This window comes from Sorex araneus, chromosome 1 (genome assembly GCF_027595985.1).
Source record: "Sorex araneus isolate mSorAra2 chromosome 1, mSorAra2.pri, whole genome shotgun sequence".
In the NCBI taxonomy this organism is placed as follows: Eukaryota; Metazoa; Chordata; class Mammalia; order Eulipotyphla; family Soricidae; genus Sorex; species Sorex araneus.
In genome coordinates, this window is record NC_073302.1 from 300,160,735 (window position 1) to 300,173,930 (window position 13,196).

The 13,196-nt window shown below is 62.6% G+C and overlaps 1 protein-coding gene across 1 annotated transcript; it reads right to left on the bottom strand.

Moving 5' to 3' along the window:
* Positions 1–1,381: 1,381 nt before the first annotated feature.
* Positions 1,382–12,030, bottom strand: BLK (BLK proto-oncogene, Src family tyrosine kinase). The gene is made up of 12 exons (XM_004614703.2): positions 11,932–12,030; positions 10,960–11,005; positions 9,907–10,000; positions 8,896–8,994; positions 7,988–8,091; positions 7,000–7,146; positions 6,007–6,159; positions 5,318–5,497; positions 4,925–5,001; positions 2,908–3,058; positions 2,040–2,171; positions 1,382–1,587 (listed from the first exon to the last, which is right to left on the bottom strand). The coding sequence occupies exons 1-12, from the start codon at positions 12,028–12,030 to the stop codon at positions 1,382–1,384; spliced, it is 1,488 nt and encodes a 495-aa protein (XP_004614760.2).
* Between the last annotated feature and the right edge of the window lie 1,166 nt (positions 12,031–13,196).

Here is a 13,196-nt window from a genome sequence, read left to right on the forward strand (position 1 = left end):
AGGAGGGAGAGAGCAGGCAGGAAGGGCTCCTCTCTGACCCCTCTCCAGGGGGCATCCTGCTGTGTGTCCCCTCCAGGGTGACCCAGAACCCTGAGTTGAGCAGTGCATTTCAAGGCCAGAAGGGGGTGCTGCAGGGAACTGCAGTTTCTGGCCTGTCCATCTCCCTCTCTCCATAGGGGCAGCTCTGTCTGTCCATCCATCCGTCCTATCTGTCTGTCCAGCGTCCCACGGCCTGGGATTCGGCACTGGGCGGGGCCCAAGTCTCCTGAGCTAGAGCAGAGAAGCCATGCACCTCTTCCCCTGGGTGTGGACAGTTTCTGCAGCACTGACCGGCTCTGCAGTCAGCCCCCTGCCCGTGCCCCTGCAGCTCCTGAGGGGTCATGAGCTGAGGCTAGTTGGGGGCCACCCCACAGTGCTCGGGGCTGACTCCTGGCTCTGTGCTCAGGGATCACGCCTGGTGGGCTGGGGGGACCATACGGGATGCCAGGGATCCAACGGGGGCCAGTGGGGTGCCAGGCCAGCGCCTGTGGGGTGCACTCAGGTCTCCCGAAAAGCCTGTGGGTGTGCAGATGTAGGGGGGACCCTCCACCCCGGCACCCCGACTTTGGGGCTTGGGTGGGGCCTCACCCACAGAGCCTCATTTCCTCACTGCAGGCACAACTGAGGGGGACACTCGGGCATCCGCTCACAAGCAGGGTCACCCAGGGCGTGTGGCCAGGAGGCCTGGGACCCCCTGGCATCCAGCCTGCCTGGTGTGTGTGTGTGTGTGTGTGTGTGTGTGTGTGTGTGTGTGTGTGTGTGAATGCCCCTGCCTGCCTGTGCATGCACCTTGCACCCCCCCTGGAGTGTGTGTGTATGTGGGGGGTGGGTCCTGCCCTCTGTCGAGTGAGGCCCCTCCAGGACAAGGGCACCCACATCCTGGCGGGCACCCTTTGTGGCTGGTCGGGGCTGTCCCACTGGCACCCCCTAAGGAGGGGCTGTGTGAAGACTTGGCTCCCCCTCTCGACCCAACACCACACGGGGGCGCTAATGAGCCGTTCTCCACTGGGTGGAGCCGTCATCAGGGCTGAATCAGGGCCGCGGGTACCTGGGGCAAGGGCGCCACCTGCTGGCTGCCAGCCGCAGCCTCCCTGAGCCCAGTTGGGGGCGGGAGGAGGGGGCAGTCGGCATCCAGTAAGGACACCAGCAAGGTCAGATCTCGTCACTTTATTACAGCTGGGACACTGGCCAGGGGAGGGCACGGCCACTGTGGGGTCACCGTGTGCCAGCCCGAAGAGGTCGGAGGGACCGTCCCCGCCAAGTGTGCCCGGTTGCAGCAGGCAGGCCGACCCCCAGGGCAGTGCCAGGGGCCGCCTTCCTGCTCGTGCCCACTGTGGCTGCCCTAGGGCTGTGGCTCGTACTGCTGCTCCGTGGCCGTGTGGAAGTCCTCCAGCACCGACTGCAGGAACTCGAAGGTGGGCCGTTCCTGGGGCCGGCTCCGCCAGCATGGGGCGATGACCCCCTGGTACAGCTCTGGGGGGCACGTGTCGGGCCGGGGCATGCGGTAGCCGCGCTCCAGGCTGCTGACGACCTCGGGGTTGCTCATGCCTGGGGGTGAGAGGCCAGTGGGGTCTGCCCAGCTGCCAGGGCTGTCGGTGGTGGAGGGCGGCCCTCTCCCGCGTCTGGGAGCCTGTCCAACCCCTGAGACGGGGTGGGGGCAGGAGGCCCTCCCTGCTGCCCTGGCGACCTGGAGCCAGGGAAATGTCAGGGTCAGGACGGGGACCCCAGCCTTGTCTCGGGCACGGCCCATGGACAGACGCTCACTCTCCGCTTTGTTCTTTGGGGGTTGTCACGCCCCAGGCGCTGTCCCTGGCTCTGTGCCCGGGAGGGCCCCCGGCGCTGCCGGGAGACGTGTGGGCACGCTGCTCCCTGCCCGGGGTCGTGCGGGGAGGGCGGGTCTCTGCCCACTGCACAGCCCGGCCCCGATGGAGGGGCCTGCGCCCCGGGCGCACCCCAGCGAAGGGGGGAGCAGGCGGGACCATGTGTGAGGCATCACCTACCTGGGTAGGGGACGCGCCCGTGGGTGACAATCTCCATCAGGAGGACGCCGAAGGACCACACGTCAGCCTTGATAGAGAACACGCCCCACTGCAGGGCCTCGGGGGCCGTCCACTTGATGGGGAACTTGGCTCCTGGGGGGCAGCGGGCTGAGGCTCGCCACACACGGGCCCCCAGAGAGCCCCTCCCTGGCCACTGCCCGGTCACTGACGGGGTCACGGCTTGCCCCTGCCTGGAAACTGGACGCGGTCGTGGATGTCCAGGGCCAGAGGAAGAACCCCGTCCTGCTGCCCCGAGAGCTGGCGGGGCAGGATGTGGTATGGTCCCCCTCACGGCTGAGCCCCCCGTTTGGGCCCCCCAGCCAGTGGGCCTCTCCCCAACCCCCAAGTTCCCTGCAGGGACAGGTCATGGGTTTCTGGAGCTGGGGAGGAAGACCTTCCCCCGAGGTGGTCCTGGCGGCGTGGGCCCCTGACTCTGGCGTGAGGGTTGGGGTGCAAGCTTTACAGGGCGTCTCTCCACAGAAACCCTCGTTCCGGGGGGGTCGGGGGGCTTGACCGGAAGTGGGCTCCGGTGGGGGGGGTTGCTCCCGGCTGCAGGATTCAGGGCCTGTGTTGTAGGAATGGGGGGCTTGCTCGCCAGTGACCCTGGATCACGGCTGCGTCCTGGTGAGCCTGACCATGAACGAGGGGCTGCTGGCGTCTTGCTTCCTTCCGGCTGCTCCGCTTAAAGCCGCGGTTTCCCAGAACCAGGGCGGGCAGGAAGAGGGGCTTCCTGTGCCCCGTATCGCTGGGTGACGGCCAAGCCCAGCAGCAGACGAGAGGAGGGCCCTGGGGTCAGGACAGCGGTGCCCGCGCCCCCCCCCCCACTCACCATCCCGGGCTGTGTACTCGCTGTCGATGATCCGGGCCAGGCCGAAGTCAGCCACCTTGCAGGCCAGCGTCTCGGACACCAGGATGTTGGCAGCACGCAGGTCTCGGTGGATGGAGTTCATGCGCTCGATGTAGGCCATGCCCTCTGCCACCTGGTGGGAGGCCGCAGTGAGGCTGCAGCCCAGGAGCTCAGAGGCGCTGGGCAGGGAGGGGGCAGCGGCTTGAACCACTGCCATCTGAGCAAACCAGGCAGGAGTGCCTGAGCGCGCACGTGTGTGTGCACATGTGTGTGCATACACGTGTGCCTTTATGTATACATGTGTGCCAGTATGCGCACATGTGTGCTTATATGTGCACATCTATATGTACCTGTGCCTTTATATGCACATGTGTGCATGTGTGGGGGTGAACTTGTGTGTGCACATGTGTGCACATGTGTGTGCATTGTGTGTGGGTGAACTCATGTTGTGCATGTGGATGGATGAGCTCATGTATGCACATGTGTGTGGGTGCGTGAGCTCATGTGTGCACATATGTGCATGTATGTGGGTGAACTCGTGTATGCACATGTGTGTGCATGTGTGTGGGTGAGCTTGTGTGTGCACATGTGTGTGCATGTGCCTGGGTGAGCTTGTGTGTCCACATGTGTGTGCACGTGGGGGGTGAGCTCATGTGTGACTCTGGCATGTGGAGGTGTCCACACCCTCAGGCAGCAGCCGTGTTTCTGAGTCCCTGACCTCAGGGTGGGACCCACCCCGACCAACTCTGGGGTCTTGGCACAGGCTGCCCCTGGCTCTTGGGACACTAGGGTGAGGCTGCCGTGTAGGACAGGGCAGGGCAGAGAGACAGGCATTGGGGGCAGTGGGGCAGGCTTGGCCTCTGTGAGGTGGAAATGGGTCCCCAGGGCCGTCCTGCTGTGCACCTCAGGGGAACCTGCAGGGCCCCGAGTTCCTGCTGCCCGCGGGCACGGCCTCAGTCCTGCTGGCACAGCCCACAGACCACAGACTTCCTGCTGCGTCCAGCGGTGGCAGACAGGCCGGGGGGAGAGAAGCCGCCAGGAAGTCTGGAAGGTTCTGTGGGGAGCCCGGCACCCCGAGGACCAACCCGGGAGGTGGACAGTCCCACCTGTGACAGCAGCAAGGGGTCCCCGGGGACAGAGGCGGCTGCAGCCGGGGCCAATCCCAGTAGTCCCAGCGGCGCATCAGTGATGGGACTCAGGGGGGCCGTGGGGGTCCCGCCCCCCTCCCTGGACTGTCGTTCCAACTGCGCACCCACCACCGGCGGCTGGGTGTGGCCTGCGCCTGGGCCCCAGGTTGTGTCCCTACTTTCTTCCGGGGCATGGGGGCAAGGGGACAAGGGGACAAGCTGGGACATGGCAGACAGAAGGAGCCTGGTCCCATGGAGTGGTGGCGCCCACTCGCCCCGGATGTCTGTGTGTTTCCGGTGTGTGGGGAGGGTTTGGGCCAAGCGCAGCAGTGACACTCCAGAGGGAACGGGGTCAGCTCCACACACAGCACCGTCCCTGTGTGACCCCCCAGCATGGGTGTTTGCGGAGGTTGCTGTTTGGATTTGGTTTGGAGCCACACCTGGTGTTCAGGGCTGACTCCTGGCTCTGTGCTCAAGGCTCACTCCTGTCGGGGCTCAGGGGACCATATGAGGTGTCGGGGATTAAACTCTGGTCAACAAGTGCAAGGCAAGTGCTCCTCCCATTGACCTATCACTCCAGTTCATGTGTGTGTATGTGTGTGTGTGTATGTGTGTGTCTGTGCACATGCATGTGTATGCATGTGTGTATATGTGTACTTGTGTGTGCATTCATGTGTGCATGTACGTGTGTGCGTGTGCATGCATGTGCTTGCATGTGCATGTATGTGTGCATGTACACGTGTGCATGTGTGTCTGTGTTTAAACCGCCATGACTGCCTCTTTGCTGTCCCCACAGCCTTTCATGGTGACTGTGTCTAAACCACAGCATACGGGGCGTGGGACCCCCCCCTTTGGCTGCCCCCACCCCTCACCTGTGCCGCCATGTCGATGAGCCTGGGGAGGGTCAGGCGGCTGCCCTCGTCTGTCTTCAGGAAATCCAGCAGGGACCCTAGGGAGTGTCACAGCAGCTGAGCTGTGCCCACGGGGGCAGGCCTGGGCAGGCAGAGAAGGCCACACTCTGGGCCGCTCTCTGGGTCCCGATGCTGGGGGTGAGGATCCCACGGGCGCTGGTGGGGCGGGGCTGGGGAGCCGCGGGGGACCTGGGTCTCAATCTCCAGCCTGCAGTGCCCAGTGGGGACATGGATGGAGAACACATGATAGTCAGTGCCTGAGCAGGGGACATCAGCCTGGGGTGGACCCCACTCGCTGCCGCAGGGCCCAGGCCTGGCTCCTGTTCCGGAGGTGCAGGATGTGGCAGGACACACCTCGGGCCATGTACTCGGTGACGATGTAGATGGGCTCCCTGGTGACCACAGCGTAGAGGCGGACCAGCCGCTCGTGCCGAAGCATCTTCATCACGTTTGCCTCTGCCAGGAAGGCCTCCGGGGACATGGTCCCAGCCTTCAGCATCTTCACGGCCACCTTCACCCTCTGTTTGTAGTAGCCTGAGCGGGCAGGGGCAGGGCTGTGACAGAGCCAAAGAAGCTTCTGGAAGGCTCTGGATCGGCTCCTGGTGTGGCTTGACCCCAACACTAGGCCCTGAGGAAGCTGGAGGGACCCTTCTCCTGCCTCTGTGCACCCGACTGGAGCCTGGGCAGCAGCGACTGGTCCTTCTCACCGCCCGACGCTGTCCCCCAGCCCCCTCGGCACCTGGAGCTGCAGCAGAAGCTCCCCCCACCCACGTCCACCCGGAGCCAGAGCAGAGGGTCAGCACGACACCCGCAGTCGCATCCCGGGCAGCGGCCAGGCGGTGGGAAAAGGAGAGACCCTCCAGATGGACAGCCCCCCCGTCCCCAGGACATTCCACCGTGGGGACGAGGTGCCCTTCGGGGACACCCCGGGCAGGGCAGGGAGCCAGGCGGCTCCTGTGCTGCAGCCCCAGCAGCCTCTGCTTAGACTTGGGGCCACCCCCAGTGCTGCTCAGTGCTGGGGACCCCGCGGGGCCCACACTCACCCATCCAGACTTCGCCAAACTGCCCGGCCCCCAGTTTTCGGACCAGCCTGATGGCTTGCCGGGGGACCTCCCACTCGTCCTGAGTCCAGGGGTCCTGAGGGGCTGGCCTCACACAGGGCTGGGCCAACCGCCGGCACAGCCCCTCCCCTTTCTCTGCATTCGGGGACAGAGGCAGCGGGTGACCAGGGACAGTGTTCCTGCTGAGTCCCCATCCCACATGCACATGCACACACAGGGATGCACTCATACATGCACACATGCACACATACACACTCATACATACACACATGCACACACTCATACAGGCACACATGCACATGCACACACACTCATACATACACATGCATGCACACACATGCACACATGCTCACGCTCATACATGCACATACTCATATATAGACATACACGCACATACATGTACATGCTGTACACACTCATGCACACATTCATATACACACATGAACATGCATGCACACACATGCACCCACGTGCTCACACTAACATATACACATGCACACTAGTACACTCTCACATGCATGTGCACAAGCACACTTGCACACATGCACACACAAGTACACACTTACACATGCCCTGTAAGAAGAGTCCCTCCAGCTTCCTCAGGGCCTTCACATAGACACACTCATACACATGTGCACGCACACACATGGACTCATGCCATGAATGTGTTTGCACACGGTGGGTCTCATTCTCATTGACTTGCTCCACCAAATCCCGTTTAAGTCCCCAAGTGGCCACACGTGACCCAGGGGAGAGGGCCATGCCCTTGGAATCATCAGGTGGACAGTTACCAAATCTTTGTGCCCAGCCAGGAGGGTCCCTGACCCCGGCAGAGCCCTGATGATTCAGGCACCTCTGGGTCCTGGTGAGGAGGTGCCAGCCCCCTCCAGCCCGGTGCCCCGAGTCCAGTACCCTGCACCCACAGCCACACCCCATGCCCCTGTGCCCCTCACGTGTGCCCCGCGGTCCTCTTACTGGAGTAATGCTGCACCAGAGCCTGGAGCGTGGGGAGGGGCGTCTGCGGAGAGATGCAGTAGCCGCCCTCGTCCAGGGAGTGGATCCTGTAGTGCTTGATCACCTCCCCCTGGGCAGTCACATCCTTCACAGACAGAGCAAAGGCACCTGCAGGGACGGGCACCATCAGACAGGACCAGTGGGGCCAGGAGACACCCCGGGGCTCGCAGAGAAGCGCTTGGGTCTGCTCTCTGGACCGTGAGCATCTTGTCCTTCATCGCAGCCTCAAATCCAGAAGCCTCACTCCCGGCTCTGTCCACACTGGCCCTGGTACCCTCCCAAGTCCCCACAGCAGCCAGAAACACAGGGCGCTGCCGCACCCCGAGATCCTCCTGCAATCACACTCACCCCACCCCTGGGCGCCTGGCCCCTCAGGGACCCTCTGCCCTGAGAGCAATGAAGCTGGAGGGATGAGAAGACCCAGCCACAGTCATGCATCGACCCAGTGTCCACACTCCTCACATCCACCGACCTTCCTGCCCACCTACCCACCCATCACCTACCACCCATACACCCATCCACACATTACCCACCCACCCATCCACCTGCCACCCATACACCCATCCACACATTCATCCATCAATCCATCCATCCACACACCCAACCATCCACCTACCCATCCACCCACCTACCACCTACATATTTGTCTTTCTACCCATCCATCCATCTATCCATCCATCCATCCATCCATCCATCCATCCATCCATCCATCCATCCATCCCTTCGACCCTGCAGACAGATCACCCCCACGTGGAGTTAATCTGTACCCCCAGGAGCCTCTGAGGTCCTGGGCGTGGCTGCGATGACCCCAAAGGTCATCTGAGCCCCAGAGGCTCCAAGCTAGGGGCCCCTTCTTGCCGTTGCCTCTGCTCGTGTGGGGGAGCAGCACCCACAAACATCTCCAGCCCCCGCAGGTCACCACAGATCCTGCCCAGCAGGGGGCGCTCACCTCTGCTGGTCTGGCTCTGGCGGACCAGGAAGGCACCAGCCTTGTTGCCCGGCGCTAACAGCTGCCGCTCAGCCTCCTTGCGGCAAATGCTGGGAAAGAACCATCTGGAAAGGGGGCACGGCCCCTGAGCAGGGCTGTCATGGTCCTCGTGACCCCCACCTGCCCACCCTGCTGCCTTTTCTAGGCCCTCCCAGACAGGTGGACAGGACCTCCCGCTCCCAGGGGCTGTGGGGCTGTGGAGGGGAGTGTCTCCCACGCTGGGCAGGGACACCAGGGGGCAGTGGAGAGTCACTGACCAGAGTGGCCAGTGCCACTGGGTGGACGGATACCCAGCAGGGTGAGAGGCGGGCCTGGGGGGCTCAGCACCCAAGGACCCTCCTTTCTCATCTCTCCACCCCGCCCTCCCTTGGATGCAGGGGCGCCCTCTGGGCCTTGGGGTGAATGCAGGACGGGCCCCCCAGCGGGCCTGCTCTGTGTGTGTGTGTGTGTGTGTGTGTGTGTGTGTGTGTGATGGTGTATGTGCAGTGTGTATGTGTGTGTATATATGTGTATATGTATGTGTGTGCATATGGTTTGTGTGTATGTATGTGTGTATATGGTGTGTGTGGTGTGTGTATGTGTGTGTATGGTGTGTGTGTGGTATGTGTATGTGTGCGGTGTGTGTATGTGTATGTGTGGGGTGTGCGGTGAGTGTGCATGTGTGTATGTCTGTGTATATGTGGTATGTGTGTATGTGTGGTGTGTGTGGTGTGTGTGTGTGGTATGTATGTATGGTGTGTGTGTGTGTTTGTGTGTCTGGGGGTGGGGACACAGGGTCCAGGGTGGGACGTGGTTCTCTGCTGGTCGGACCCAGACCCTCCCCCCTGCCCACCAGTCTGTGAGCCGCTGGCCGGGGGGCCCCCACCTACGGTTCCACTTCCAGGGCGTCCAGCGGGGCCACGAAGCTGCCGGGCACCAGGCCTTCCCTGCCCGTGACCAGGGACCGGGCTCGCCGCCAGGCTCCCACCCTGGGCAGGAGAGTGAGCTGGGGCGGGTCCAGGGACCTGAGGCCCAGCCCCCTGGGCTCCTTCCAGCTGGCCAGGCTTGGGGCCCAGAGGGGTGCAGCCCGCAGCCCCCCACCCCACTGGACCGGGTGTCAAACTGAGGAGTGAGGGGAGGCGGGATGCACAGATGCAGAGCAGCACCCAGGGTGGGCTGGGCTCTGGGCAGGGACAGGGTCAGGGCAGAACCCCAGGGAAGGTCCTGCTGTCAGAACATGAGGGACTCGGGCACAGAGCTGCAAGGAGGAGGGGCGCCAGGAGGGTTTCAGCACAAACAAGCAGAGAACAGGCAGGGCGGCTGCCTGGAGGAGGGGGCACCATGAGGGTTTCAGCACAAACATGCAGAGAACAGGCAGGGCGGCTGCCTGGAGGAGGCAGTATGCTACTTCCAGGAGAGACTGCTGTTTGTTGTTGCTGTTTCTTTGTTTTTGTCATGGGGGCTGCACCCAGCAGTGCTCATGGACTTCTCCTGTCTCTGTGCTCAGAGGGTCGCTTCCAGGGTGCTCAGGGGACTCTACAGTTCCAGGGATCGAACCTGGGCCTCGTGCACAAAAATCACATACTCAACCCACAGTGCTCTAGCTCCCACTCCCTATGTCTCTGTCTCTGTCTGTCCCTCTGTCTGTCTTTGTCTCTCTGTCTGCTTCTCTGTCTCTTTGTCTCTCTCTTTCTCTGTCTCTGTCTCTCTCCCTGGCCCGGGGTGGGGGGTGGGTTTTGAGGGATGAATAGGAGTCCTACAGTGGTGAGGCATGAGTCAGTCAAGGAAACCAGGCGGGCAGGTGGACAGAAAGGAGCGAGAGGTCAGGGTAAGGAGATGCTGCCGCAGCCGTGGAGGGGTGAGGCAGACGGGACCCCTGCGACCTCTGCCCCAGAACTCACTGGCTGAGGATCTGCAGCTTCTCCCCCTTCCGCAGCTGCAGGTCCTGGGCAGTGCGGGCTGAGTGATCGTACAGGGCCACGGCGAAGTGCTCCCCTGGCACAGAGAGAGGTCGGGCACTGAGAAGGGCAGGGAAGGGGAGGCGGGGAGGAGAAGGCAGGAAAGGGGAGGGAAGGAAGGGAAGAGGGCAGGCCTAGGCCCCTGCCTTGAGCTCCAGCCTCCCCTGGCCCGGGTCAGGCGTGGGGGTCAGGAGGCCGAGAGGGGGAGCTCCACCGGCAGGGTCTGGCCCCGCGGAGCCACCCGCACCCCACCTCCCCTGCACCCACAGAGCAGCCTCCAGGCTGGTCTGTCCCAGTCACCAGGAGCCCAGACCCCGTGTCCCGCCCCTGCTCTGTGCCCGGCCTCCGCGGACCCCTCCCCCCTCCCCCCTGCTCCCAGGGAGGATGCACCAGCTGTGGCCCCCCGGCTTGGCTTCCAGAAAGCCCCGAGTCTGGGGACCCAGAACTGGAACAGGGTCATGGGGGCTGCTGCTGGTGTCCCGGCGAAGACCCCAGTCTCACTCCAAGGGCAGGTCCCGCAGGGGAAGAAACTGAGGGGGGTCCCCAGGCCCACTCCTGAGCCTGACAGACCCGGGCTTCTCAGAGCGGGGACCCTCTCACTACTCCCGTCCCCATCCGTGACGGCGTGGGGTGCCCGCACCTGGCATGGACAAAGAGCTGAGCTCCCAGGCTGGGCACCGTGTGGAGGGTTCAGGGCGGGACCCCACGGCCCTCTGAGGGGCGAAGGCCACTGGCTTCGTACCCCCCACCCCACGCCCACCCAGGGGAGTGAGACCAGGGCAGGGCTGGGCCGTGGGGAGAGAGTGGGGAGTGCAGGCATTTCAGGGGTGAGTCCCCAGGTCAAACCCCATAGACTCAGGGGCACTGAGGGTGCTGTGCTTGGTTCCTGGCGGGAGTGGGGGAACGGTGCTATGGGCAGAGCTGCTCCTGGGACCTGTGCCAGCTGCAGGGAGGGGTGGTGGGCGCGGGTCTCGGCTTCCCAGGGCCCCTTCTTACCCTGGTCTGGGTCAGGGGGGGCAGGGTTCAAGTGTTCAAACAGGACCTGCAGTGGATATACACATGTATGCACATACAACATACACATGGGCACACATGTATGTCACACACATACACATGCATGTCACACACATACACATGCATGTACATGTGTGTATGTACATGCATGCATACACACACGCCCACACGTATATACACACACACACACACACACACACACACGCTGATTAGTGCCTCACAGAGGGACATTTGGGGTGCCTGCGGGCAGTTTCTTCCCTACTGTGGGCCTGTGGGCGGGTTGGGAGGCATGGCCAGGCCTCCAGTTCTGCTGCCCAGAGACAGACGGCCAGGGGCGTGTGCTGGCCGGAGGTCACTGCGGCGCTGCTCCCCCAACGCCCAGCCCGACCCTCCCTGGTGTGAGCTGGGAGATGTGAGGGGCTACACCAGGTGCTCACCCTGCAGCCCAGGAGGGCACAGACCCCAGACCCTGCGTGTCCACGAGGGGCGGCTGCACACCAGGCGGGGCCGGGGTCAGCTGGCCAGGCGGGCAGCTGGGGGCGGGAGTCAGTACTGGGGGTCTCCTGGCCCCCAGGTGCCTCCCCACAGAGGACAGAGACCCCCCAGACGCCCCTGGTGCTGCTCCCGCCAGGCTGCCTGGAGCTCAGAGCCGGGGCAGGGGGCAGGGGGCGTGGACAGCCCCTCCGACTGCTCCCTCGCTCTGCCCAGTGCACGGAGCGGCCACTGGGGCCAAGGGCATCACTCTGACTCAGCGGAACAGAACCATCTGGGCCAAACATGCAGCTGCATGGTGCCCGCCCCACGGGTGGGGTCACTGGGGACCGGACCCCTGGGACGTGACTGGGGACCACAGGCAGGGCCCCCGGGGCACTCTGAGGCCCCGCCAGGTTGTTACTGGGGATCAGACCCACCAGGACACAACTGGGAACAGGACCCCCAGGATGTAACACTCACCAGGGGCGGCAGGGGCGGGGGGCCTTGGTGGTGCTGGGCTCTGAGCTTCAGGGTGCTCCCCCAGTCCTTGGCCTGCTTCCTGCTGCTCACCACCCCCATCCTGTGGGCGCAGATGTGGGGCTTGAGAGGTCCCTGAGGCCCGAGGGACCCCCAGCCCTCCCCGGTGGCCCAGTAGGAAGGAGGGGCCTGGGGCCAAGGGACCCAGCGCAGAGAGGCAGGAGGGAGGGCAGCTCAGCTAGTCCACCCTGGGCCCAGGCCAGGGAAAGGGCAGGACAAGCCATCTGCCCCTGAAGGGCCCAGAGATGGCCGGGAACCTCGGCAGGGCCATGGGGTTCCTAGGAAGAGCCCACCCAACCTCCGCTCCCCGGGCAGGGGCTGTCCCAAGCTGGGCCTGACCCCCACCCCGCCGCCGAGTGCTCACACATCTCGTGTCTGTCTGGCCACTGAGGAGGGTCAGCGCGTGGCCACAGCAGCAGCTCATCCTTTAGTGGAATAAACTCAACCCGCTGAGCGTCCATGTCCATGTCCAGTGGGCGCCCTTGTGCGTACGCGTGTGCAGGGGGTTAGAGCAATATTCGCCACACACTCCCAAGAGCAAAGCTTCAGAACTCGGGAGAGCCAGAGAAACGCGCTTCATAGGAGACAGTCACCGGTGGAACTGCCCATCTCAACCCAGTTCTGTGTGAGCAACGTGCACTGCCCTTGCTCCCCCACATCTCTGGATACAGGGTATTTGTTTGGTTGTTTGTTTTAACAAGATGCAATTTATTCTAGATATTTAGATTATCTGAAACTATAAATTCAAGCCCAAATTATCCACTCAAAAATCTGCTTTAATTTATCACTTTTTTTTCCTTTTTTGCTTTTTGGGTCACACCTGGCGATGCACAGGGGTTACTCCTGGCTCTGCACTCAGGAATCACCCCTGGAGGTGCTCGGGGGACCATATGGGATGCTGGGAATCGAACCCGGGTCAGCTGCGTGCAAGGCAAACGCCCTACCCGCTGTGCTATTACTCCAACCCCTAGTTTATCACTTTAATGATAGGATTAAAACATACAGATTTTCAAAGCTTTTCTTTTTTTAAATTTTAGTTACTTTGAGGCCATGGGAAAGATTAAAACTAGCACTTTACCAAAGTTTTTAATAATGTAAATGAAACCTTTATGCATCAAAGGGATTCTTCTTCTGTTCTCAATATGGTTTCATCGATTTGTTTAAACTGGTGAATTCTGAGAAGATGACAGGGAATTTTTAACTGGAGA

Bases quoted from the DNA above. Each gene is read 5' to 3' on its own strand.
- BLK (XM_004614703.2), bottom strand. From the start codon at position 12,030: ATGGGGGTGGTGAGCAGCAGGAAGCAGGCCAAGGACTGGGGGAGCACC. The intron at 8,092-8,895 runs GTAGGTGGGGGC...CCCCCTTTCCAG, and splicing joins GACGCCCTGGAAGTGGAACC to ATGGTTCTTTCCCAGCATTT. The intron at 5,498-6,006 runs GTGAGTGTGGGC...CTGCCCGCTCAG, and splicing joins GTTTGGCGAAGTCTGGATGG to GCTACTACAAACAGAGGGTG.